General features: G+C 40.8%; 1 protein-coding gene across 5 annotated transcripts in view; it reads right to left on the bottom strand.

Annotated features, from left to right (window-relative positions):
• The window catches only part of RTN3 (reticulon 3), a 72,051-nt gene that overhangs the window by 19,913 nt on the left and 26,893 nt on the right, over positions 1-25,245 (bottom strand). For 2 of the 5 annotated variants that reach the window (XM_009185791.2, XM_009185792.4), the window contains exon 3: positions 14,693-17,017. The exons of the other annotated variants lie outside the window; for them this stretch is intronic. In XM_009185791.2, the coding sequence (XP_009184055.2) occupies positions 14,693-17,017 (2,325 nt within the window). The remainder of the gene's footprint in view (positions 1-14,692; positions 17,018-25,245) is intronic. 5 annotated transcript variants of the gene reach the window in all.

Here is a 25,245-nt window from a genome sequence, read left to right as displayed (position 1 = left end):
GAGGCGAAGGTTGCAGTGAGCCAAGATCGTGCCACAACACTCCAGCCTGAGCAACAGAGCAAGACTCCATCTAAAACAAACAAACAAATATTGCCGGGCGTGGTGCTGGGCGCCTGTAATCCCAGCTACTCAGGAGGCTGAGGCAGAAGCATCACTTGAACCCAGAAGGCGTGGCTGCAGTGACCTGAGATCACGCCACTGCACTCCAACCTGGACGACAGAGTAAGACTCCATATCGGGGGAAAAAAAAAATTAGCTGGGCGTCATGGCATGCTACTGTAATCCCAGCTGCTAGGGAGCCTGAGGCAGGAGAATTGCTTGAAACCAGGAGGCGGAGGTTGCAGTGAGCTGAGGTCACGCCACTTCACTCCAGCCTGGGCAAAAGAGCGAAACTCTGTCAAAAACAAAAACAAAAACAAAAACAAATAGGCATTCAGATAGGAAAGTAGTAAAACTGTCATTCACGAATGGCATGATTGCCTATGCGGAAAATCTGATGGAATCCATAAAAAAAAAAGCTATTAGGACCAGGCGCGGTGGCTCATGACTGTAATCCCAGCACTTTGGGAGGCTGAGGTGGGTGGATCACGAGGTCAGGAGATCAAGACCATCCTGGCTAACACGGTGAAACCCCATCTCTACTAAAAATATAAAAACAAAATTAGCTGGGTGTGGTGACGGGCACCTGTAGTTCCAGCTACTCAGGAGACTGAGATGGGAGAATGGCGTGAACCCAGGAGGCAGAGCTTGCAGTGAGCTGAGATCCTGCCACTACACTCCAGCCCGGGTGACAGAGTGAGACTCCGTCTCAAAACAAACAAACAAAAAACTACTAGAACTAATAAATGAGTTTAGGAAGATTGCATAATACAAAGCTAACATACAAAATCAATCTTATTTCCATATATTAGTATTAACCAGTCAGAAACTGAATTTAAAAATAACATTTAAAATAGTGTAAAAAACAAATTAAATAGTATAAAAATATAAAATACTGGCCGGGTACGGTGGCTCACACCTGTAATCCCAACACTTTGGGAGGCCGAGGCGGGTGGATCACAAGGTCAGGAGATCGAGACCATCCTGGCTAACACAGTGAAACCCCGTCTTTACTAAAAATACAAAAAATTAGCCGGGTGTGGGGGTGGGCACCTGTAGTCCCAGCTACTTGGTAGGCTGAGGCAGGAGAATGGCGTGAACCTGGGAGGTGGAGCTTGCAGTGAGCTGAGATACACCACTGCGCTCAAGCCTGGGTGACAGAGCAAGACTCCGTCTAAAACAAAAAAACAAAAAAACAAAACAAAACAAAAAAAACCTAGAAGAGCCAAAACAACTTTGAAAAATAAAGTTGGAAGATTCACACAACCTGATTTTAAATATAAAGCTACCATTATCAATATGCTGTAGTACTGGCCAAAAGATAATAGAACAATAGAATGGTACAGAAAATCCAGAAATAGACATTTGTGCATTAAGAGATGTTTAAAGATTATTTCAGACCGGGTGCAGTGGCTCATGCCTGTAATCCCAGCACTTTGGGAGGCTGAGGCGGGAAGATCACCTGAGGTCACAAGTTCGAGACCAGCCTGGCCAACATAGCAAAACCCCATCTCTACTAAAAATACAAAAGTTAGCTGGGCATGGTGGTGTATACCTGTAGTTTCAGCTACTGGGGAGGCTGAGGCAGTAGAATCACTTGAACCCGGGAGGCGGAGGTTGCAGTGAGCTGAGATCATGCCACTGCATTCCAGCCTGGGCAACAGAACGAGAAGCTGTTTCAAAAAAAATAAATAAATGCTGGGCATGGTGGCTCACGCCTGAATTCCAGCACTTTGGGAAGCTGGGGCGGGTGGATCACTTAAGGTCAGGAATTTGGGACCAGCCTGGCTAACATGATGAAACCCCCTCTCTACTAAAAATACAAAATTAGCCAGGCGTGGTGGCACAGGCCTGTAGCCCTAGCTACTCAGGAGGCTGAGGCACGAAAATCGATTGAACCCAGGAGGCGGAGGTTGCAGTGAGTCAAGATCAAGCCACCACACTGCAGCCTGGGTGACAAGAGCGAAACTCTATCTCAAGAATAATACTACTAATAAATAAAAATAAAATAAAATATAATAAAGATTATTTCACCCCTTAATGCTTCCTAGTTTCCACTTGGCCATGGATCCCTATCTAGTAAAACACTTTATCCCCAGCTTTAGAGTTAGTATAGCATAGAAATGACTCTGGCTCTAGAACGCCTGGGTTTGTATCCTCTTCCATTTGCTAGCTCTGTGATTTTGGACAAGACACTCAATCTCTCTGTGCATCAGATTCCTCATTTGTAAAATAGGATAATACAATATCAACTTCATAGGGATGTTGCCAGGATTAAGTGGATTAATGTGTAGAAGTGCTCAGAATACTGTTGATTAGATAGTAACACAATGTTAGCTATTATTATTCATTTGACTGCCAACCTCTGCTACAATTGTAACAGAAAATTTAAAAATTGAAGTTAAAGTCAGCTACAGAGCAACAAGATTTTTTCCTTTCCTCTTTGTTGCCAGTAAGATACAAAGAAATTAAAGGTGGCTCATGACTGTAATCCCAGCACTTTGGGAAGTGGAGGTTGGAAGATCGCTTGAATTCCAAGAGTTTGAGACCAGCCTGGGCAACATAGTGAGACCCTATCTCTATTAAAAGAAAAAAAAAAAAAGGCCAGGCGCGGTGGCTCATGCCTGTTATCCCAGCACTTTAGGAAGCCAAGGTGGATGGATCACGAGGTCAGGAGTTTGAGACCAGCCAGGCCAACATAGTGAAACCCCGTCTCTACTAAAAATACACACACACAAAAAAAATTAGCCGGGCATGGTGGCGGGCACCTTAGTCCCAGCTACTTGGGAGGCTGAGGCAGGAGAATCACTTGAACCTGGCGAGTGGAGGCTGCAGTGAGCCGAGATTACGCTGCTGCACTCTAGCCTGGGTGAGAGTGAGAATCCGTCTCAAAAAAAAAAAAAAAAAAAAAGAAACTAAGATGGGGAGGTTAGAAGGGGCCTTATTAGCCAAATCTATTTTATGTATCAAATTTCCATATAAACCTTTCTATGAAAAAGTGCTGCACTATCAGAACTATGATGAAATAGAGTGGTCTGTAAATGATATACAGAGACAGAGAACCAGGAGATAAAGGCAGTATAATACATCACCTATGGGGCAGACCAGACCAACACAGAGTATAGATTTGTAGGTGGTAATTTGAAGCTACAGAAAAAGAAGAGATCACTTTGAGGCATCTCAACCCCTCAAATTCCACATATCAAAGAAAACATCATTTTTGACTGACACTCTTCCCTGATCAGAAAATAGTTCTACCATCCACCCAGAAACCCAAGACAAATACAGAAATAGGGTTCACTCTTCCTTCTCCCTCATCAACTACACTCAAATATCAGGACTGGTTGCAGTCTTTTTGAATCTATCAGAAAAAAATAAAATCTTTTGATTAAGTGAAGAGTCTTAAACATTTTTATGTCTTAAATTTACTTTCTATGAGCAGACTCTAGAGAAGACTGTCCAAGTCAGTGACTCTCAGCTGCGTGTGAGATGGGACAAAGGTTGTGGGATGGGGAGTAGATCCTGACTCCTGATGGCGCATATCACCTTTTTCAAGCTATGGGCAAATTATTGCTTGATTCTGATATGTGTCAGGTAGAGAATCACTACTGGAGAGAGCCACTGACACAGACAGGGAATGTCCTTTTCTTTGGGTGTGCTATGTGTATCTTGGGTGTTCTAAAACAGAAGAGAATTGTGAGGCAATGGGCTAACAAACTGCTACACTAGTACGCAACCTTATAGAGACAGATCGAAGCCTTGGCTAGTCTCTTCCTAAAGTCCTACAGGGAAGTGACCCAATCTAGTTCAAAAGGTACTGGAAAAATAAAAAGCCAAAAGCTCTCAAAAGAATGAAGTCAATGTTCCCTTACTTTTCAGGTTATAACTTTATCTTTAATATAATACCACTTAATTTCTTTTTTCATTTAAAGGACCTTACTTTCTTCTCTTTTCATGATTCATTACATAAGTAAAATCACTAATTTCTCAGTTATGTTATTTTGCTAATGACAGATGAAACATCTGACAAGGAATGTCTGTACCAAGAGTGTTTATATTGCTGGTGGAATTACGAGTGATTCCTTCTTTTTATTTTCCAAATCTTTTGTAATGTGGCCATATTACTTTTATTTTATTAAAGTATTTCTTGCCCGTGGTATTTAAGGATGCTGGCTGCAGTACCCATGTTACACCTGAAGAGGGCACTAACACATCCAATGGTAATCTCAGGCTAAGAAAAAAGGAAATCAGTCTTGCGCCATTTCCAGCAGGAACAGCAGTAAACCTTACTGATTCCCAATCCGTTAATTTTATTACCGAATTTGGGGAAAGCTCTTGTTTTGATTCTAAATAGCCATTTCCAAAAGTCAATTGACTTTACTCTCCCAAGTATACACCTCAAAGGTAGAAAAGAAGAGCTGTTCAAATACTTATTCTGAAAAGGAACAAATGTGAAAGAAATTTCAAGGTTTAGTAGTCTGTTAGTTTTACTTTCTTCTTCTTCTTCTTCTTTTTTTTTTTTTTAAAGACAGGGTCTCACTCTGTCACCCAGGCTGGAGTGCAGTGGTGTGACTACAGCTCACTGTAGCCTCGACTTCCTGAGCTCAGGTGATCCTCTTGCCTCAGCCTCCCAAGGCTACAGGTGCATGCCAGCATGCCTGGCTAAATTTTTTTGTTGCCCACTCTGGTCTTAAATTCTTGAGCTCAAGCGATCTGCCCTCCTTGGCCTCCCAAAGTGCTGGAATTACAGGCGTGAATCATTGCACCCAGCTACTTCATTTTTTAAGAACAAATAAATCTCCAATTCATTCCACCTTCCTTGCAAAAGTTGCTTAAAATCTGTCTATAACACATCTCTAAGAACACTCAAACATGCCTGAAACGACTAAAAGGAAAAAAAAAGGCCATGCTTTATAACCTCAAAAAGGAAACTGTTAATAAAGGGGAAACAGTTAAGCTTTTTAATATGAACAATTTATGTAAAGACAGATGCAGACATTTTTACATAGATGATTTCTTTTCTTTGGTTACTTTCACATTAATAGTTATAATAAATGAAGCCACTTTTAAGTTGCAAAAGAGACATCAGGTGACGTGTTTGTAAACTTAGGCCCAAATTCTGTGGCTGCTGAAATGGGTTAACAGTCTGCTCTGCTACAGATTTATTATTAACCAAAGAAATCCACCCCCTCAAAAGGCACAGAAAGATCACTGACAGAATACAAAGCTGTCACTGTCAAAGACAGACACACATACTTTTGGCCACAGATAAGTCTGGCAGTAGGCCAGAGAAATATGTAGGAACCCCTTTCAAACTAACGTTCATCTCACACACTCAGAAAAAATAGTTGTTTGTTCATTAAAATAACCTACCATCCCCTCTGCCCTCAATTTCAGATTTATAAAACAGGAAACAAAATGGCATTGTCTACCCCTCCCCAGGTGAACAGTATGGATCTAAAAATGTGAACTTTTGACCTTAGTTACCTAAAGAGTATTTTTCTTTTTTTCTTTCTTTCTTTTTTTTTTTTTGGAGACAGAGTCTCATTCTGTTGAGCAGGCTGGAGTGCAGTAGCATGATCGTAACTCACTGCAACCTCCACCTCCTGGGTTCAAGTGATTTTCTTGCCTCAGTCTCCTTAGCAGCTGGGGCTACGGGCGCCCGTCACCAAACCTGGTTAATTTTTCTATTTTTAGTAGAGATTGGGTTTGACCATGTTGGCCAGGCTCGTCTCGAACTCCTGGCCTCAAGTGATCCACCCACCTCGACCTCCCAAATCGCTGGAATTACAGGCATGAGCCACTGTGCCTGGCCATCCATCTTTAATTTTATGGTTAGTGCATTTTACCTAAGAAATCTTTGCCTACCCTATGTCATGAAAATATTTTCCTATGCATTCCTGGAAAAACGTTTTGGTTTTAGTTTTTATGTTCAGAGTTCTAATTCATTTTAATTTTTGCATATCATGTGAAGTTAGAATTGTGGCAGGTGGAATTCTAAGATGGAGCTGGGCATGGTGGCATATACCCATAGTCCCAGTTATTCGGGAGGCTGAGGTGGGAGGATCCCTTGAGCCCAGGAGGCAGCAGTGAGCTAGGGCTGCAACACTGCACTCTGGCCTGGGCAACAGAGCAAGCCCCTATCGCAGGAAAAAAAAAAAAAAAAGGATTCTATGATGGCTTCCAAGACTCTTGCCCCTTGTTGTACATGCCTTGTATAACACTTTCCCCTGCCCCTAAATGTGGGCAGACCTGTGAATATAATGGAATAGTCATTCTAGTTTTTGCATTTGAGTTATACAGTCATTCCTCAGTATCTGAAGGGGATTGGTTCCAGGAGTCCCAAGGATATAAAAATCCATGGAAGCTCAAGTCCCTTATATAAAATAGCATGGTATTTGCATGTAACCTAGGCATATCCGTTTGTATGCTTTATTTTTTATGTTTTTTAATTTTTTTGAGACGGAGTCTCTGTTGTCCAGGCTGGAGTGCAGTGGCACAATCTTGGCTCACTGCCTCCGCCTCCCGGATTCAAGCGATTCTACTACCTCAGCCTCCTGAGTAGCTGGGACTACAGGCGTGTGCCACCACGTCCAGCTAATTTTTTGTATTTTTAGTAGAGACGGGGTTTCACCATGTTGGCCAGGCTGGTCTTGAACTCCTGACCTCAGGTGATCCGCCTGCCTCAGCCTCCTGAAGTGCTGGGATTACAGGCATGAGCCACCACACCCAGTCCTTATATTATTTTTTATTGGTTTTTCTTTTGTATTTTCAATCCGAGGTTGGTTGAACCCAAGGATGCAGAACCTGCGGATGCAGAGGACTAACTGTATAAGATTCTCCTGATAGCTTCAAAGAAGCAAGCTACCATGTTGTGAGAGGGCCATGAGGTCAGGACCTGCAGGCAGCTTCTAGTAGCTGAGCATGATCTCCCCAGCTGATATCCAGGGAGAAAGAAAGTGGGTTTCTCATTCTATAACTTCCAGGAACTGAATTCTGTCAACAACCAGCCAGCTTGGAAAGAAAGAGGTCCCTGAGTCTCATGATATCACAACCCTGGTGAGGCCCTGAGCAGGAGGATCAGCTAGCCCATGCCTAGAATGCTGATCCATGAAAACTGTGAGATAATAAATTTAAGTTGCTAAATTTGTGCTAATTTGTTATTTCTGGGTTCTCTGTTTCTTTACTTGTCAACTTGTCAGTACCATACTGTCTTTATTACTGGAGTTTTATAATGTCTTTAAGTAAATGTTCCAAGTTTTCCAATTTTGTTATTTTTAAAAGGTTACTTTAGATTTGCTAGGCTCTGTGTGTTTCCATAGAAATGTTAGAACTGACCAGGCGCTTTAGCTCACACTTGTAATCCCAGCACTTTGGGAGGCCAAATTGGGCAGAATGCTTGGGCTCATGAGTTCAAGACCAGCCTGGGCAACATGGCAAAACTCCATCTTTACTAAAAATACAAAAATTAGCTCGGTGTGATGGCATATGCCTGCAATCCTAGCTACTCAGGAGGCTGAGGTGGGAGGATGGCTTGAGCCCAGGAAGCAGGGGTTGCAGTGAGCTGAGATCGCACCCCATGCCACTCCAGCCTGGGTCACAGAGGCAGACCTTGTCTTGAAAGAAAAAGAAAAAGAGAGAGAGAGAGAAATGTTAAACTCTGGGACTTTGAATTGTCTTGAATCCATAGATCAGCAGTGTGAGTAAGACTGACATCTTAACAACATTGAGTCTTCCAATTCATGAACTTCTCTCCTCTTAGTCATTCTTTATCTTCTCTCTGCAGTGCTTGGTAGCTTTTAGTATTGTGGTCTTAAGTACTTTTTTGGTTAAATTTATTCCAAGTATTTTATGCTTTTGGTGCTATTGTAAATGGAACTACTTGTTTAAAAAATTTAATTTTCTAGGCTGGGCATTGTGGCTCACACCTTGTAAACCCAGCACTTTGGGAGGCTGAGGTGGGCAGATCACTTGATGTCGGGAGTTTGAGACCAACCTGGGCAACACAGTGAAACCCTGTCTCTACTAAAATTACAAAAATTAGCTAAGTATGGTGGTGCACACTTGCAATCTCAGCTAGAGGCGGAGGTTACAGTGAGCAGAGATTGCGTCACTGCACTCCAGCCTGGGCAACATAGAGAGACTGTCTCAAAAAAAGGTTTTCTTTAAAATTGTCGAATTTTGCTATTAATATGTAACAACAAAATTGAGTTTTGTGTATTAACCTAATATCTATCCTGCAATCCTGCTAATTAATAATCCTACTTATTAATCCTAATAGTTGTTTTGTGGATTTCTTAGGATTTTCTACGTAAACAATCATGTCATCTGTAAATGAAGAAAGTTTAACTTCTTCCTTTCCAATCCTGATTTCTTGTATTTCCATTTATTGTCGTAATTCAGTGGCTAGGACCTCCAGTATGATGCGTGTGTGTGTGTGTGTGTGTGTTTGCATGTGTGTGTTTTAAGACAGAGTCTCCCTCTGTCACCCAGGCTGGAGTGCAGTAGTGTGAACTCAGTTCATTGCAATCTCCGCCTCTTGGGTTTAAGCAATTATCCTGCCTCAGCCTCCTGAGTAGCTGGGATTACAGGCGTGCGCCACCATGCCCAGCTAACTTTTGTATTTTTAGTAGAGGTTTCACCATGTTGCCCAGGCTGGCCTTGAACTCTTGGGCTCGAGTGGTCCACCTGCTTCAGTCTCCTGAAGTGCTGGGATTACAGGCATGAGCCACTGTGCCCGGCCTTCAAACTACAAACTGAGTTCACTTCTTTTTTTTTTTTTTGAGACGGAGTCTCACTCTGTCACCCAGGCTGTAGTGCAATGGCATGATCTTGGCTCACTGCAACCTCCACCCCCCGGGTTCAAGCGATTCTCCTGCCTCAGCCACCCGAGTAGATGGGATTATAGGCGCCTGCCACTGTGCCCGGCTAATTTTTGTATTTTTAGTAGAGACGGGGTTTCACCAGCTTGGCTAGGCTGGTCTTGAACTCGTGATCCACCCGCCACGGCCTCCCAAAGTGCTGGGATTATAGGCATGGGCCATCGTGCCCGGTCCAGTTCACTTCTTTCATCTCTAGTTGTGCTGCTTATAATCTTTTGTGTGTTAAGTGTGGTTCACGATTAAACAGAGGCTTAAACACAGTTTGTCTACAGAATTTTAGGTTGTCACTCTCTGGATCTCTCCTTTCCAAGATTCCTCCTCCCCTTACATTCCACTGACTCAATGGTTGTGGCTGACCCAAATTCTGTCCACTGCTTAGGTTTTCTATGAAGGTTTGAGCCAACCTGTCAGGTACCCACTTCAGCCTGTCCTCTAGCTAAAAGCAGTAAAAATAAAAAACTAATTTCATGCTGTCTCTTCTTACATGTATCAACTCTCTTTCAGAATCTGACTGCTCCCGTTCATTCTCCAGTGCCTTCAAGTCTTTGTTTTTTAAAAATTTGGTCCAGTTATATGCAGGAAGGTCAGGTCCAATAAAAACCTACTTGGCCACAAGAAAAGAAAACCAATCTGACGTTGCTTTTAAAAATTACTTCAGATTCCTTATATATGTAGGTATATAGGTTCATTTTTTTTTTCTTTATGGAATCTTTCCAGCCATAGATTCACTTTAAATGATACCAAGATAGGAATTATTTCGTATCTCTTGTTTTGTAACTCTTTTCGTTCCACTTTAGCATCCACCATCTGCTGGGTGCTCAACAATGTAGTTTTTACTAATAAATTACATTTTTATATAACAGAAGACACTAATTTTGACAATAACTAGAGAAGTAATGCACAAAGCTAGAAGTGAAACTGATAAGCAGTAGCACCCTAACACGGGGGAAATATTCACATATGTGTAAAAACAGACAAGTATAAGAATGTTAACTTCAGGCTGGGCATGGTGGCTCATGTCTGTAATCCCAGCACTTTGGGAGTCCAAGGTGGGTGGATCACACGGTCAGGAGATTGAGACCATCCTGGCTAACACGGTGAAACCCCGACTCTACTAAAAATACAAAAATAAAATTAGCCGGGCGTGGTGACAGGCGCCTGTAGTCCCAGCTACTCAGAAGGCTGAGGCGGGAGAATGGCGTGAACCCGGGAGGCAGAGCTTGCAGTGAGCAGAGACTGCACCACTGCACTCCAGCCTGGGTGACAGAGCGAGACTCCATCTCAAAAAAGAAAAAAAAAAAAGAATGTTAACTTCAGCACTGTGTATAATAGTAAAAAACAGAAAAGAATCTAAACCCTTATCAAAAGAAAATAATATATTCATAAAATGGATTACTTTATAGCTGTTAAAATGAATAAATTATATATATTCCAACATGAAGAAAGTTTAAAAACCTAATGTTGAATGGAAAAAGTTATACAACAAACATAATAATATGAATGAATGGTTAAAAAGCATAAAACAATACAAACACATTTATTTAAAATAAACTGGAAAGATGTACCAGGCCCCTAATGGTGTTACGTCTGGGGAAGGGGAGTGGCCAGGTGGTAATGAAAGAATCCTTTAGTTTGGAAGCAAATATGACTACCAATGCTAACAATATAAGTTAATTCTACATATAGAGAAGATATGGGTGTATGCTGCCTTTGTACTTTTCTATATTTTTCCATTTCTTAAAAAAAAAAAAAAACTTTAACAACTTCAATGACTGTGTAACATTCGATTGCACAATTACACCATAATATACTCAACCAATCTCGAATTGTTAAGACACTGAGATATCTGCCACTATCATAAACAGTGCTACTATGAACATCTGTGTAGTTATTTTTGCACATTTTAAAAAAAGGATAAATTCCGGCTGGGCGCCGTGGCTCACACCTGTAATCCCAGCACTTTGGGAAGCAGAGGCGGGCGGATCATGAGGTCAGGAGTTCAAGACCAGCCTGGCCAATATAGTGAAACCCCATCTTTACTTGGCCAATATAGTGAAACCCCATCTTTACTAAAAATACAAAAAATTAGCTGGGCATGGTGGCAGGCGCCTGTAATCCCAGCTACTCAGTAGGCTGAGGCAGTAGAATTGCTTGAACCCGGGAAGTGGAGGTTGCAGTGACCTGAGATCGTGCCATTGCACTCCAGCCTGGGCTTTTTTTGTTTTTAAAAAGGATAAATTCCTAAAAACAAGATTGCTAGGGCAATTCTAGGTCTGTTACATATTGCCAACCGCCTTCCAGAAAGGCTATAACAATTTACATGTACTCACCAAACTATATGCTATTTCTCTGCACCTTGCCAATCTGGATACTAAAACACAAAAAACTTATCTTCACTATACTAGGTATGTGACAGGCAGGGATCTGATTTTCTTCCCCAAACTATGAGAGTCTATCATAATGTAATTACTGAGCAACCAACTATAATATCATAAAGGCTTCATTACAAACTGTTACGTAATATAACATAAAATAGCAAAAACAGAAAACAAACCACTAATTCTTTCATTGTTTCTTTTGCCTATTTTCCCAAACAACTTTATCTTAGAAAGGAAGAATATGCAGATACACGTATTTAAAACTAAACAATTGGTTGCGTGTGGTGGCTCAGGCCTGTAAATCCCAGCACTTTGGGAGGCCAAGGCAGACGGATCACTTGAGGCCAGGAGTTTGAGAGACCAGCCTGGCCAACATGGTGAAACCCCATCTCTGGTAAAAATACAAAAAATTAGCTGGGTGTGGTGGCACACGCCCGTAATCCCCGCTACTCAGGAGGCTGAGGCAGGAGAGTTGCTTGAACTCTGGAGGCGGAGGTTGCAGTGAGCTGAGATTGCGCCACTGCACTCCAGCCTGGGCAACAGAGTGAGACTCTGTCTCAAAAAAAATTTAAAAAAAAAAAAAAAGATAAATAAAACTAGACACTGATGCATTTTATTGAAATGGTTGATATTTTAATTTAATTAAATTTATTTATTTATTTAGACAGAGTCTTGCTCTGTCACCCAGAGTGGAGTTCAGTGGTGCAATCTTGGTTCACTGCAATGAAATGGATTATATTTTTAAAGATTTAGTCATACATAAGACAATTTTAAAAGGTTTTCACTTTTGAAAGCTGCAAGAAAGACCTTTAAACTTCTTGGTCTAACTATACCAGTCTTCTTTAATTATCATCTAAAAATATACACTAATCATAGAATTTGGTCAGTGACAAATATCCTGAACTTCCATAGCCCTTTTCATCTCTCACGCTAGATTAAATAATTCAGTTGATAATTACTAATAATTAGCATTTACACAGCACTTTATTTACTGCAACATACAAAGCAGGGCAAAATAATGATCATCACATTAACAAAGGAAGATGCTGAACCAATTAGACTAGTCATCTAAGGTCACGCTAAAACAAGAATTTGCCAGAATTAGACACTGGAGTTTTTGTAGTATAATTCCTATGTGCCTTAATACTCAAAAGTTACTACCTATAAGACTTATGACAACTCAGGAAGAAATCTAGAATGTACCAGAGCCAGAGAATCATATTACTGAAATGATAATTGAAGACCATCTACTTCACTTTACATCCTCACTTTACAGATAATAAATCTGAGGCCCCCGAAAGGTTATGTAATTGTTCAAAGTCATACTTCTAGGCACAGCACAGCAAGAATTAGAACCTAGCACTCTTTAATCCAAATTCAGTGAGCTTCAAATACTAGAGTATAAGAGCTATCCTTAATTGGTAACTCAAAATTTTTGGTTTATCAAAAAGCCTCAATGTCTTCACTGATAATTATTAGTGAAATAATTCCTATCATTCATTCAACAAATAATTGTCCAGTACTTATTATGTAGCAGGCCCTGTATTTGGTGCTAAATCTGACTGAATATTTACTATGTGCTAGGCACTGCATTACCTGCATTTTCATATTTAATCCTCACAATACCATTACAAGGTTAAGTACAATTTATCTATTTTAAATATTAAAACTTAAGAAGATAAATCTACCTACAGTCTCCAGTAAGGAAATGCCCTTATAAAAAGTAAATAGTATAATCAAACACAAAATACATTTAGCCTAACAAAAATCTAATTTTCTTATAAATATTACAACTCTGTGTATGATTTCATTTGAAAAAGGATCTATAATCAAATAGTTTAAAAACCACAGACCTCTACATGGCACCTAACACTGACCATATAGTAGATGTAAAACTTGGTATTACATTAAAGGATGGGGGTCCCTTGTAGAGGGGCTTGAAAGATCCTTTTTTTTTTCTTGTACTTTCCAAGACCCCAGGACAGCATTTGCAGTAATCTAACTGAAAGCCACTTGATAGAAAAGTGATCATTTGAAATAGATAAAAGACAAGAGAAGGGGTTTCTAGTACCATCCAATAATGAGTTTTGGCCTGAAGAATATTAAATAAGATAGAAAGTAGAAGAACGCATGAGTTCTCCTAAGTATTACTCACAAAATAGTACTACAATACTGGCTACCTACTTTCAGGGCATAAAATCTCTATAGTATATGATCACATTAATTAAAAGTTTCATTTACTATCTTTCCCAGCAGGAATTCCTTTATCTTTGATTGCTAAGATTCCACAAGGCACATATCAAAAAACTCAAGTGCTAAAAAGTGTGACTATTGTGGAGATTTAAAAATAAGCTTTGTACATAAGTAAGAACCTGATGATAGTAGGTTCTCAACTAATATCACCCTAGGGCCAACCTATAAGAAAAGAAGTAGACCGGGAGCAGTGGATCACACCTGTAATCCCAACACTTTAGGAGGCAGTGGGATCACAAGGAGTCAGGAGAATCAAGACTGCAGTGGAAACCCGATCTGTACTAAAAATACAAAAATTGGCTAGGCGGTAGTGGGTGCCTGTAGTCAAGCTACTCAAGAAGGCTGAGAGGCAGGAGAATGGCGTGAACCGGGGAAGCAAGCTTTACAGTGAGCGAGGTCAGCGCCCTGCACTCCCAGCCTGGGGGCCTTGTGAGACTCCGTCTCAAAAAAAAAAAAAAAAAAAGTAGTAACTGGCCAGACGCAGTGGCTCACGCCTGTAATCCCAGCACTCTGGGAGGCCAAGTGGGCAGATCACAAGGTCAGGAGTTCGAGACCAGCCTGGCCAATATGGTGAAACCCTGTCTCTACTAAAAATACAAAAATTAGCCTGGCATGGTGGCTGACACCTGTAGTCCCAGTTACTCAGGAGGCTAAAGCAGGAGAATTGCTTGAACCCGGGAGGTGGAGGTTGCGGTGAGCCAAGATCTCGCCACTGCATTCCAGCCTGGGCGACAGAGCAAGACTCTGTCTCAAAAAAAAAAAAAAAAAAAAAAAAAAAAAGAAAGAAAGAAAAGAAAAGTACCTTGAAATATAACTGGAGCATAGAAAAAATTTTTAGGGGAAGACTAATGTTACAAAGTGGTCTACTGCTTTGGGAAATATTGGTATTAAGGAAACCAAATCAAGCAATCATTTAAAAAAAGACGAGAGATGAATCTGCCTTTCCCATCATACAGTATATTATATTTGTATTCTAGCCATAATTTTGTAGGTATAAATCAGACTCTAACATAAACGGCACGCTGATAAGTAATCAATCACAGAATTAACCACATGCAGTATTCTAATATAAATGGTTACCTGAGAAGTCTGTCAGAAGTCTTGCTAGGACATGCTTTTTTAACAATTCAGTCTTGCTAAGGCTGGAAACAGCATCTACCCTAGAAGTTTCTCTGATAGTAGTGGGTTTTTGGGAAATCCCAAGATCGGATCCATTCTTGACATTATGTTCTAGGATGTCATATGATCTCTGTGGCCAAGATTCTGGAGCAAATGTGAAAGCTTGCTTCAGTACTTCTTCAGAAGGCAATTCTGTGTCATGCTGTGCAGAAGCTGACTTCTCAACCTGTCTTTCACCTAATTCTTTAAGAGCCTTAATTGTGAGCTGTTCTTGTTCTAAGTCAAGAGATGCTACTGGAGTACCTTGGGTCGGGAAAACACTTAGAGGCTCACTTCCATTTGTTTCTTTGTTTTGTTCACTGTATTTGGTTCCAATGCCTTTAATTTCAGAACCACTGGACTCACTTTCATGTAAGACTTCTACAGGAGGAGTTGTTTTAAAGTCTGTCATCTTCTCTGATATTGCTTTAAAGGCATTTCCTTCACTATCTACTATTCCTTTATCTCTGGTTTCTGTAAAGGCTGCTATCAGGTCCTCTGGGGAGGAATCATCTATATGTTTAACATTTTTCCCATGTAATGACTCCAAGTAGGCAGATGTTGTCACATTTAATGAGAATTCTATCTCATTAAAAACATTTGGAGACACTGTTGAAGGAAGTTTGGGGTTCTCAGTAGTAACAGGCTTTTCAGGAGCAACTTCACTCACATCTTCTAAGCAGACATTTATATTGGGTACTTTTGCTGCCTCACTAGCTGGACTCCTTCCAAGAGTATCAGGTTGCTCTTGATGCAGCTCAGAGTCACTGACCAACTCTTGAAAGTTTTTAGATGTTTTTTCTACTCTCTTACAACTGCGAATCTCTTTGATTTCTCTTTCACCTGTTTTTACAACAGCACTTGGAATGGAAACAGGTTTTTCGGCTTGAATTTTCTTATTTTCAAATGATAGATCTGCTGTGATGTCCTCTATTACTGTGTCATCAGACTCACCAGAACTATCAGCTTCTGTGATTTCTCCCAATGCAGAGCTCTGCCAGTTCATTTCATCTTTCAGGTGGTCATCAGGTAAAACCACTTTCACTGTGGCCACTCCAGAACCCAAAGAGTCACATTTCTCAGGTGGAGATCCAGGTAATTCTGCAAGTGTGTCACCCTGTTTCTGCATATTGCCTTGCACACCTTTGATACTGAATTCTTTTGTGGAATTGAAAGAGTCGGGTATAGGTTTTCCAGTGATAGCATTTTCTTGTAGGAGAGATGCTTCTGTCCAATCACCTGTTGATTCAGTGATGGGAGTGCTCCCATTAATAGAACATACAGGAATTTTCTGATGAGTGTTAACTTTAAGATTTACAACTGGAATTTCAGAATTATATTCACTCATGTCAAGTCCTGTAGTTTTTGTGATGCAGTCAGAAGATTTATCAGTCTGTTGTTTCACTTGGGGAACCAGATCCCAAGTCAGTATTTCGTTAGTAAAGTTATGCATATCATTCACGCATCTAGACACCTCTTCCAGTGCTGCATTTGTGTGTGAAAACTGCCTACTGAGCAATGCAGACATTTGGTAACGTCCTGCCTCTTTATTTCTCAGTGGAAAAAGCTTGTCATTAGTCTCTGAAATGTCTTCAGATGATTCTCTATCAGTGTGCATAGACCAGCTACCAAAATCATCTGTGCTCTCCTTATACGAGTCTTTAAATTCTTTGTCAAATGCTGCTTTGTCAATAATTACTTCAAATGGTGATTCAGGGGAATCCTTTTCAATAACACCATCTCCTGAAACTTTGGATGGGGACAAAGAGTATGTATAAATGCCTTCTACCTTAGAGTATTCAGTAGGTGGTTTCTGGGCTGTTAGCAAAGTGAATCTGTCATCAGCATCCAATGCAGTTTTAGTTTCCCTACTTGATACCTCATTTGGGTTCTTGGTCTCTTTATCTATTTGCTCTTCCACTTGACCAATTTTCTTTGAAAGCAAAGCAGGATGCTCTGGGAAACTGGCTGGAATAGAAGGACGGTCACAATGAACTCCTGCTGCAAGAGAAACTGGAGAGTCTGATATGTTGTTGCTGATCCCCTGAGGCTTTTCCATCTTTTTCATATCCAGAAGATCCAAGTGGTCTTTTCCTTCTTTGGCTAAAATAGGCTGGCTCCCTAACACATTGCTTTTTTCTCCATGTAGTATTGTAAGGCCATTGTTATGTATTTCAGAAGATGAAAGAAAGGAAGATGTCATAATTTCTGAAGATGGCTCATCAGAACAAAGAGAGCTCAATCCCTCTATGATCAGAATTTCAAAGAAAATAATTGTTTACCAGGTACAATTACACAGTAGCTAGCCAAGCCAAGCAGCATGCTTTTTATTTTTTAAATTACATAAATATATATATATACACACACACAGGATGTATATATACACACATAAATATGTAACAAAATGATCAAGTTATCCTACAGGACATGCATAAAGCTGCCAACAGTGAAACAGAAAAGCCATATCATGCCACGAACTGCAAATAACAAAAAAATTTCCTAACAAATACTTTTTGGACTACTTTTCCATTGTAAAGAGAAAGCATAAAGAAGGGCGGAAAGATTGAGAAATCTTGGGAGGTTTTTTATTATTTTGGTAGAGCTAATCAACAAAAGCAAATAATTGATACAAAATAAATAACCTGATACTATAAAGAGTTGATAGACTTCAATCTGTAAGCTGAACAATTCAGAGCACAGACTGCCTCTATAAATCCACTATTATAGTCTCACAATCTGAGAAGGAAAAAAACAAGTGGCCAGACTTGTTTTTGATTTTTAGGAGATGCAGTAGACCCTCCCTGAACCTGAAAATGAGACTAGAATTATTCTATTCTATCCACAGGAAGAATCTGTCCCATGTACAAATAAATAGCTGTGATGTTCTAAACTAAAGCGTACTGAAAAAGGTGGACTCCCTCCAAAATCTTTTTTTTTTTTTTATTTAAATACAGAGTCTTTTTCTTGTCGCCCAGGCTGGAGTGTAATCGCATAATCTCAGCTCACTGCAACCTCCACCTCCCAGGTTCAAGTGATTCTCCTGCCTCAGTCTCTCAAGTAGCTGGGATTACAGGCAAGTACCATCAAGCCTGGCTAATTTTTGTATTTTTAGAAGAGACGGTGTTTCACCATGTTGGCCAGGCTGGTTTTGAACTCCCAACCTCAAGTGATCTACCCACCTTGGCCTCCCTAAGTGCTGGGATTACAGGCGTGAGCTGCCACGCATGGCCCCTCCAAAATCTCTTGTACTAACTTGTCATTGAAATCAATATTGTACTGTGCAAATTGATTTCTTTGGTTAAGACAGAGTTAACTGGGCCGGGTGCAGTGGCTCACCTGAGGTCAGGAGTTTGAGACCAGCCTGACCAAAATGGTGAAACCTCGTCTCTACTAAAAATATAAAAAAATTAGCCAGGCGTAGTGGCAGGCACCTGTAATCCCACCTACTCAGGAGGCTGAGGCAGGAGAATCCTCTGAACCTGGGAGGCAGACACTGCAGTGAGCTGAGGTCGTGCCATTGCACCCCAGCCTGAATAACAAAAGTGAAACTCCGTCTCCAAAAAAAAAAAAGAGTTAACTCCAGAATTACTTTTAAAATAGAAAATATCCTTCTCAAATTAATATGTTGTCTTAGCAGTTAATAAGCCATCAATCTACCACGCTGTTTTCTAACTTCCTACTCTAACAAGTTTTTACTGGGGAAAAGGATCAAAACAAATATCCCAAGGGCTGGTGCTTTCTTACTTCACTTATTTGTTTGTATTTGAGACAGGGTCTTCCTCTGTCCTCCAGGCCAGAGTGCAAGTGGTGCAATTGTGGCTCATTGCAGCCTTGACCTCCTGGCCTCGAGCTATCCTCCCACCTCAGCCTCCCAAGTAGCTGGGACCACAGGCACATGCCACCACACCTGGCTAATTTTTAAACTTTCTACAGACATGGTGCCTCGCTACATTGCCAGGTTGGTCTCAAACTATTGGGTTCAAGCAACCTGCCCACCTTGGCCTCCCAAAGCGCTGGGATTATAGGCATTAGCCACCAAGCCCAGCCCTGGGCGCTGTCTTTCTTGCATATTGTTGTATCTTTGGAGCTGGAACAAAGTGGGTCTTAAATAAATAGCCCCAAATAAGTGAATCAAAGATTCAGCTTGGTCAGCTGAGACCTAAGTAGGCTCAGGACAGCAATGCCTTGAGCATGAATAACTGGGAAAATGTGACAGAGAAGTTCTTTTAGGATTATCTTTATTCAGTCTATATTCTCTTTTTCATGTAAACATCCGAATACCAGATAAAAGCAAAATTATGACGTCATTCAAAATTATTTTATTAAAGACAAAAATATTTTTCAATAAATAAAATTCCACTATTATAAAAATGTTTTGAAATGCCATATAAAGTTCCCCTACTTCAACACATCACTGAAATTTGATGTAATAAGAGCTGAGCTTTAGAAATAGTATAACTGAAAACTGGTTATTAGAATAAAAAGTCTTTGTACATTAAGGAAAACAGTTAAAGCTTGGTGGCAAAGCTATATTACCAAAACAAAACACTTGAAGTAAACTATAACTCATATGCAGTTCTAATTTAGTAAAACATGGTTTGCATCTGCCATTATATAGTATGGATATTCAGCATGACTAGATTAGGGCACAACAGAAATGAAGCCCAGCACTGTAAGTTAAAAGGTTCAAACATCTGAAGTGTAAAGTACTACAGATTACATTTAAATCAGAAATATTCCACAATCTGAGCCATGCATTGTTACTGAAGCTACTAGTCAGTGTTTCTACCAGAAAGCATTCAGTGAACTACGGTTATTGTAAAACTGTTTGGAAACCTCTCTCTTCAAACAACTCTGAGGTAAGTCAAACTGACTCCACCCCACAGGGAAGGTTCAGCTTATATGTTTTTTTATGTGTTTTTTGTGTGCTTTTTTAAGACAGAGTCTAGTTCTGTCGCCCAGGCTGGAGTGCAATGGTGTAATCTCGGCTCACTGCAACCTCCGCCTCCCAGATTCAAGCAATTTTCCTGCCTCAGCCTCCCGAGTATCTGGGATTACAGGCGTGCACCACCACACCTGGCTAATTTTTTGTATTTTTAGTAGAGATGTGGTTTTACCACACTGCCCAGGCTGGTCTCGAACACCTGAGCTCAAGCAGTCCGCTCGCCTCAGCCTCCCAAAGTACTAGGATTACAGGCATGACCCACTGCGCCCAGCCAGCTTATGGAGATGGAGATTTCAGATGATTCAGATCTGTCATCTTACAGATGAAAGTCTACAAAATGAATTAGCAATAATTCAAGAGGTATTTATTGAGTGCCTACCACATGCCAGACATTGTTTTAGAAACTGGGCTTAAAGCAGTGAATAAAACAGAAAAAATTTCTTGCCTTTATGGAGCTTACAACACAGAGGGGAAGGCAGACAATAAGCAAAATCAATAAGTAAAATGATGATGACAATGATATCGTGGTGATGGTGCTTGATTAAACTAAAAAGAAAGCAACCAAATTGAATGCTAACCAAAGAATATTCACATCACTGGGAAGAGCACGGCAAAACTATCTATGCTTTAGCAGGACACAAACTGGTCAGTTTACCAGTTTTGCTTTTCTCTTAACTTTCTTGAACTTTTAGTACTCCAAAAGTTTCAAGTTAGGTGTAGAATAATCTTAGGTAAAACTAAAGATAAAGTTAGAAGTCCTATATTCAGAATACTAAGAAGTCCTCTACTGAGTACCATAATGGCCTGACAGACTTCAAACATTAAAGATTATTTAGGCTGGGTGTGGTGGCTCATGCCTATATCTCAGAACTTTGGGAGGCAGAGGAGGGAAGACTGCTTGAGTCCAAGAGGTCAAGATCAGCCCGGGCAACATGGTGAGACCCTGCCCCTACAAAAAACAGAAAAATTAGCTGTGCATGGTGGCACGTGCCTGTAGTCCCAGTCACTTGGGAGGCTGGAGTGGGAGGATTGCTTGAGTTTGGGAGGTCAAGGCTGCAGTGAGCCACGGTCATGCCACTGCACTCCAGCTTGGGTGACAAGAGTGGAGAAAAAAAAGAAAAGAAAAGAAAGGAAAAGAAAAAAAGAAAAACAAAAGGAAAAAAGAAAAAGAAAAAAGATTACTTAATATGACATGGTTACTAGATATATAAAAAAACCTCTAATAATGTTCCCTAATAAAAATATTATAACTTACCATTCAGGGTGTATATTATTTTCTGGGGGCAAGCTCAGAGGGTAAACAGAGGTCAGTGCTGCCTTCATTTCTCAGTGATTGTGAGATGCAGGCGCTAATCATTATTGTCAGTCAAGCTTTCCCACGTGTAGAAAAATAAGGTAGCATCATCATCTGAGCTTTAACTTTAATTATTTTGTTTAGAATTTCAGCAAATGAAAAGACCATTTTTGGCTAGCTGAAACCCTAACAAATGTGGACAGAGCTGACCTGTACCAAGACAATGGGAAAAATTGGGCTGGAAGTAAAAAGCGTATAAAGGCATGAAAACATTAAATAGAATGAAGACCAAAAACTAATAAGCCTTTTAGAACAGCTCCGATAAGCAAAGACTCTTCCAACTGGTCAGCATGGCACTTGTAGTCACTGGTGTTGCCCAGGTCAGTACATGGCAAAAGGACAGAATAGTCCAGTGAATCTGAAGGCAGTTAGCTCCTAAAATACTAAACACTGTAAAACTGTCTGGTGGAATAAATCTGGATTATTTTATGTCTCAGAAAATGTCTACCACCTTTCTTTTTTCAAAAGATTCATCCCTTCACATGCACTCCAAGAGCCTTCCAACATTACTCAAAACAAATCGCCATCAAAACTCATTATGAACATTTTCTAAATTAGTTCTTTGCTATAACGGAATTTAATGTGGATATTCATTTTCAAGAGTTCTAATCACTTAAAAACATGGTGCTACTCTAATTATTAACAAATAAGGTCATAGATCTAGTAGATTTACTAAAAAGGTAATCAGCTGGGTGTAGTGGCTCATGCCTGTAATCCTAGCACTTTGAGAGGCCAAGGTAGGGAGATGGCTTGAGCCTAGGAGTTTGAGACCCACCTGGGCAACACAGTGCGACCCCATCTCTACAAAAAAATTAAACAATTAGCCAGGCACGGTGGTATGCACCTGTGGTCCTGACTACTTGGGAGGCTGAAGTGGGAGGACTGCTTGAGCCCAGGAGGTCGAGGCTGCAGTGAGCCATGCACTCCACCCTGGGTGACACAGCAAGACCTTGTCTCAAAAAAAGGGGGGTGGGTGAGAATCAATATACGGTAAGAGGTAAAAAATGTCATATCCCCACAGTGATCATGAACATGTTCTCAAACTTATCAAGTACTCAGCTGCATGATTACTCATCTTCTTAAACTCTAAATACCCCACTGAGATATATTATCTGAAACAAAGACTAGGAAATTAAGTTGGTAGTCATATTCTAAATTCTAAATTTTTAGACCCAAATAAATTTTTTTTTTTTTGAGATGGAATTTCACTGTTTTAGTCCGGGCTGGAGTGCAATGGTGTGATCTCGGCTCACTGCAACCTCTGCCTCCTGCATTCAAGCAATTCTCCTGCTTCAGTCTCTGGAGTAGCTGGGATTACAGGCATGCACCACCATGCCCAGCTAATTTTGTATTTTTAGTAGAGATGGGGTTTCTCCATGTTGGTCAGGGTGGTTTGGAACTCCCAACCTCAGGTGATCTGCCCACCTTGGCCTCTCAGAAAGTGCTGGGATTACAGGCGTGAGCCACCGCGCCCAGCCAAAAAATTCTTATTAAAAAATTCAAAGTCAGCCAGGTACGGTGGCTCACGCTTGTAATCCCAGCACTTTGGGGGCCGAGCTGGGCAGATCATGAGGTCAGGAGTTCGAGACCAGCCTGACCAACATGGAGAACCCTGTCTCTACTAAAAATAGAAAAAATTAGCTGAATGTGGTGGCGCATGCCTATAATCCCAGCTACTCAGGAGGCTGAGGCAGGAGAATCACTTGAACCCAGGAGGTGGAGGTTGCAGTGAGCCAAGATCACGCCATTGCATTCCAGCCCAGGCAACAGTGTGAGACTCCATCTCAAAAAAAAAAAAAAAAAAAAAAAAAAATTCCAAGTCCTTTCATCACAATTACTAATCGTGTGGCCCTGAGTAAACTGCTTAATCCCATCTCATCAAAATTTCATCAAAATGGGAAAATTAAAGCACCTAACTTTAGAACTGCTGCGAGGATTAAATGAATTAATATATGTTCACAGCAGTATCTGCCACTTAGTAAATCCCCAATAAATGTCCCCAAACACCACATTCTCAAAAAACTCTCTTGACATAGAGACTCCAGACCACATGCCTTTTTATTAGGGGAGAGAAAAGGCATATTGGCAAATTGTAACCACCTTCATCTGGTATAATATAATACAGAAAATCCTCAGGTAGAGCTTTAGACACTTTCCCTTCTACCATTCACATATTAAGGGAAATAATTCAAAGAGCTTTTATTTACTTCAAAATCTTGGGTGATGCAACGTCTGAATATGTTGATACAAACCAAACGCCTATGGCATCCCAAGAATTGTGCTAGGTTCTATGCAGATAAAGATGTTTGAGAGCCCAGCCTGGCATGGTGGCTCATGCCTGTAATCTCAACACTTTGGGAGGCTCAGGTGGGAGGACTGCTTGAGCCCAGAAGTTAGACGAGCCTGGGCAAAATGATGAGACAGACCCCTTCTCTATAAAAAATTTTAGGGCCCGGGGCAGTGGCTCACGACTGTAATCCCAGCACTTTAGGAGGCTGAGGCAGGCAGATCACCCGAGGTTGAGAGCTTGAGAACAGCTTGACCAACATGGAGAAACCCCATCTCTACTAAAAATACAAAATTAGCCAGGAATGGTCGCACATGCCTGTAATTCCAGCTACTCAGGAGGCTGAGGCAGGAGAATCACTTGAACCTGGGTGTGAGCCAAGATTGGGCCATCACACTCCAGCCTGGGCAACAAGAACGAAAACTCCGTCTCAAAAAAAAAATATATATATATATATATATATTTTTTTTTAATTAGCTTGGTGTGGTGGCACATGCCTGTGGTTCCAACTACTCAGGAAGGTAAGGTGGGAGGATCGCTTGAGCCTGGGAAGTCGAGACTGCAGTGAGCCCTAATTGACCCACTGCATTCATCCTGGGCAACAGAGTGAGATCCCGTCTCAAAAAAAAAAAACAAACCAAAAAAACCCAAAAAACAAAACCAAAAACCCCACAAGGGAACTCAACATATAAGAAATTCTAAGCCAACATTGAAAGATAAATAACTTTTCCTTTTTTTGAAACAGTCTCAGTCTCACTCTGTCAACCAGGCTGGAGTGCAGTGGCCTGATCTCAGCTCACTGCAACCTCCACCTCCCCAGTTCAAGTGATTCCCCTGCCCCAGCCTCCCGAGTAGCTGGGACTACAGGCACACACCACCACACCCAGCTAATTTTTGTATTTTTAGCAGAGATGGGGGTTTGCCATGTCCGCCAGGCTTGTCTCAAACTCCTGACCTCAAGTGATCCACCACACCCAGCCAGTAAATTTTCCTGAACAAAATGTTTCGCAAATGATCTTTACCACCAGCAGGGTCAAAGTATATTTTAGTTCAATGTACAACCAGCTGAACAATTTAATAACCGAGCACAGAGACAGCCTTTGGCACAATTTTTCACAATCCCTCTCAAACTTAAGAGCAACTACTAGTTCTTCACGGGGTTTATCTCTGATTTACTGCCTCAGAACTTCCTAAAGAGGACAGAGCTCAGGAATTTGTATTACAAGTTTCCCAGGCAACGAACTTGGTTTCAGAACCACAGCCTTAATACATCTGGTATGTGTTGAAAGGGCAGAAAGATAAGGGTCATACTTCAGAGCTCTAGTCCCATAAAATCCCACAGGAGGAGCCACTCTCATGGCTTCTCCTCACATAGATGGGCTTGAACTGGGCACAACTTAAGAGTAGCAAGGCATGCAGCAGGAGTGGTCTTCCCGTGCCTAAACACTTCCATATACTAATTCTAAAGTACAGTAATTCTGCATTTTTATTGGAAGAAGGAAAAAACCACATCTGACTAGAAAATCTGGTATGGGAATTGAGGCAGAAATTTATCTCTTTTATGCCCAGAGTATTTTATTCTTCAGAGCAAGATGGGGAGTTTAAAATAACATGATAAAAACAACAACAACAAAAAACTACAATGTCTATGACTGGGCACAGTGGTGCCCGCCTGTAGTCCCAGCTACTCAGGAGGCTGAGGTGGGAAGATTGCTTGAGTCCAGGAGTTTGACACCATCCTGGGAAACACAGTGAGACCACATCTCTTAAAAAACAAACAACCAACCAACAAAAAGTACTTATGAGTAAATACATTTGAATTGAAAATCCTTCATATACTATTTATTCTGCTTCTTTTTCCTCAAAGTGTCTCTTAAAGATTTAGTACT

Source organism: Papio anubis, chromosome 12 (genome assembly GCF_008728515.1).
Source record: "Papio anubis isolate 15944 chromosome 12, Panubis1.0, whole genome shotgun sequence".
NCBI classification, from domain to species: domain Eukaryota; kingdom Metazoa; phylum Chordata; class Mammalia; order Primates; family Cercopithecidae; genus Papio; species Papio anubis.
The sequence above is the reverse complement of the archived record's forward strand: the minus strand, read 5'-3'. Positions and strand labels throughout refer to the sequence as shown.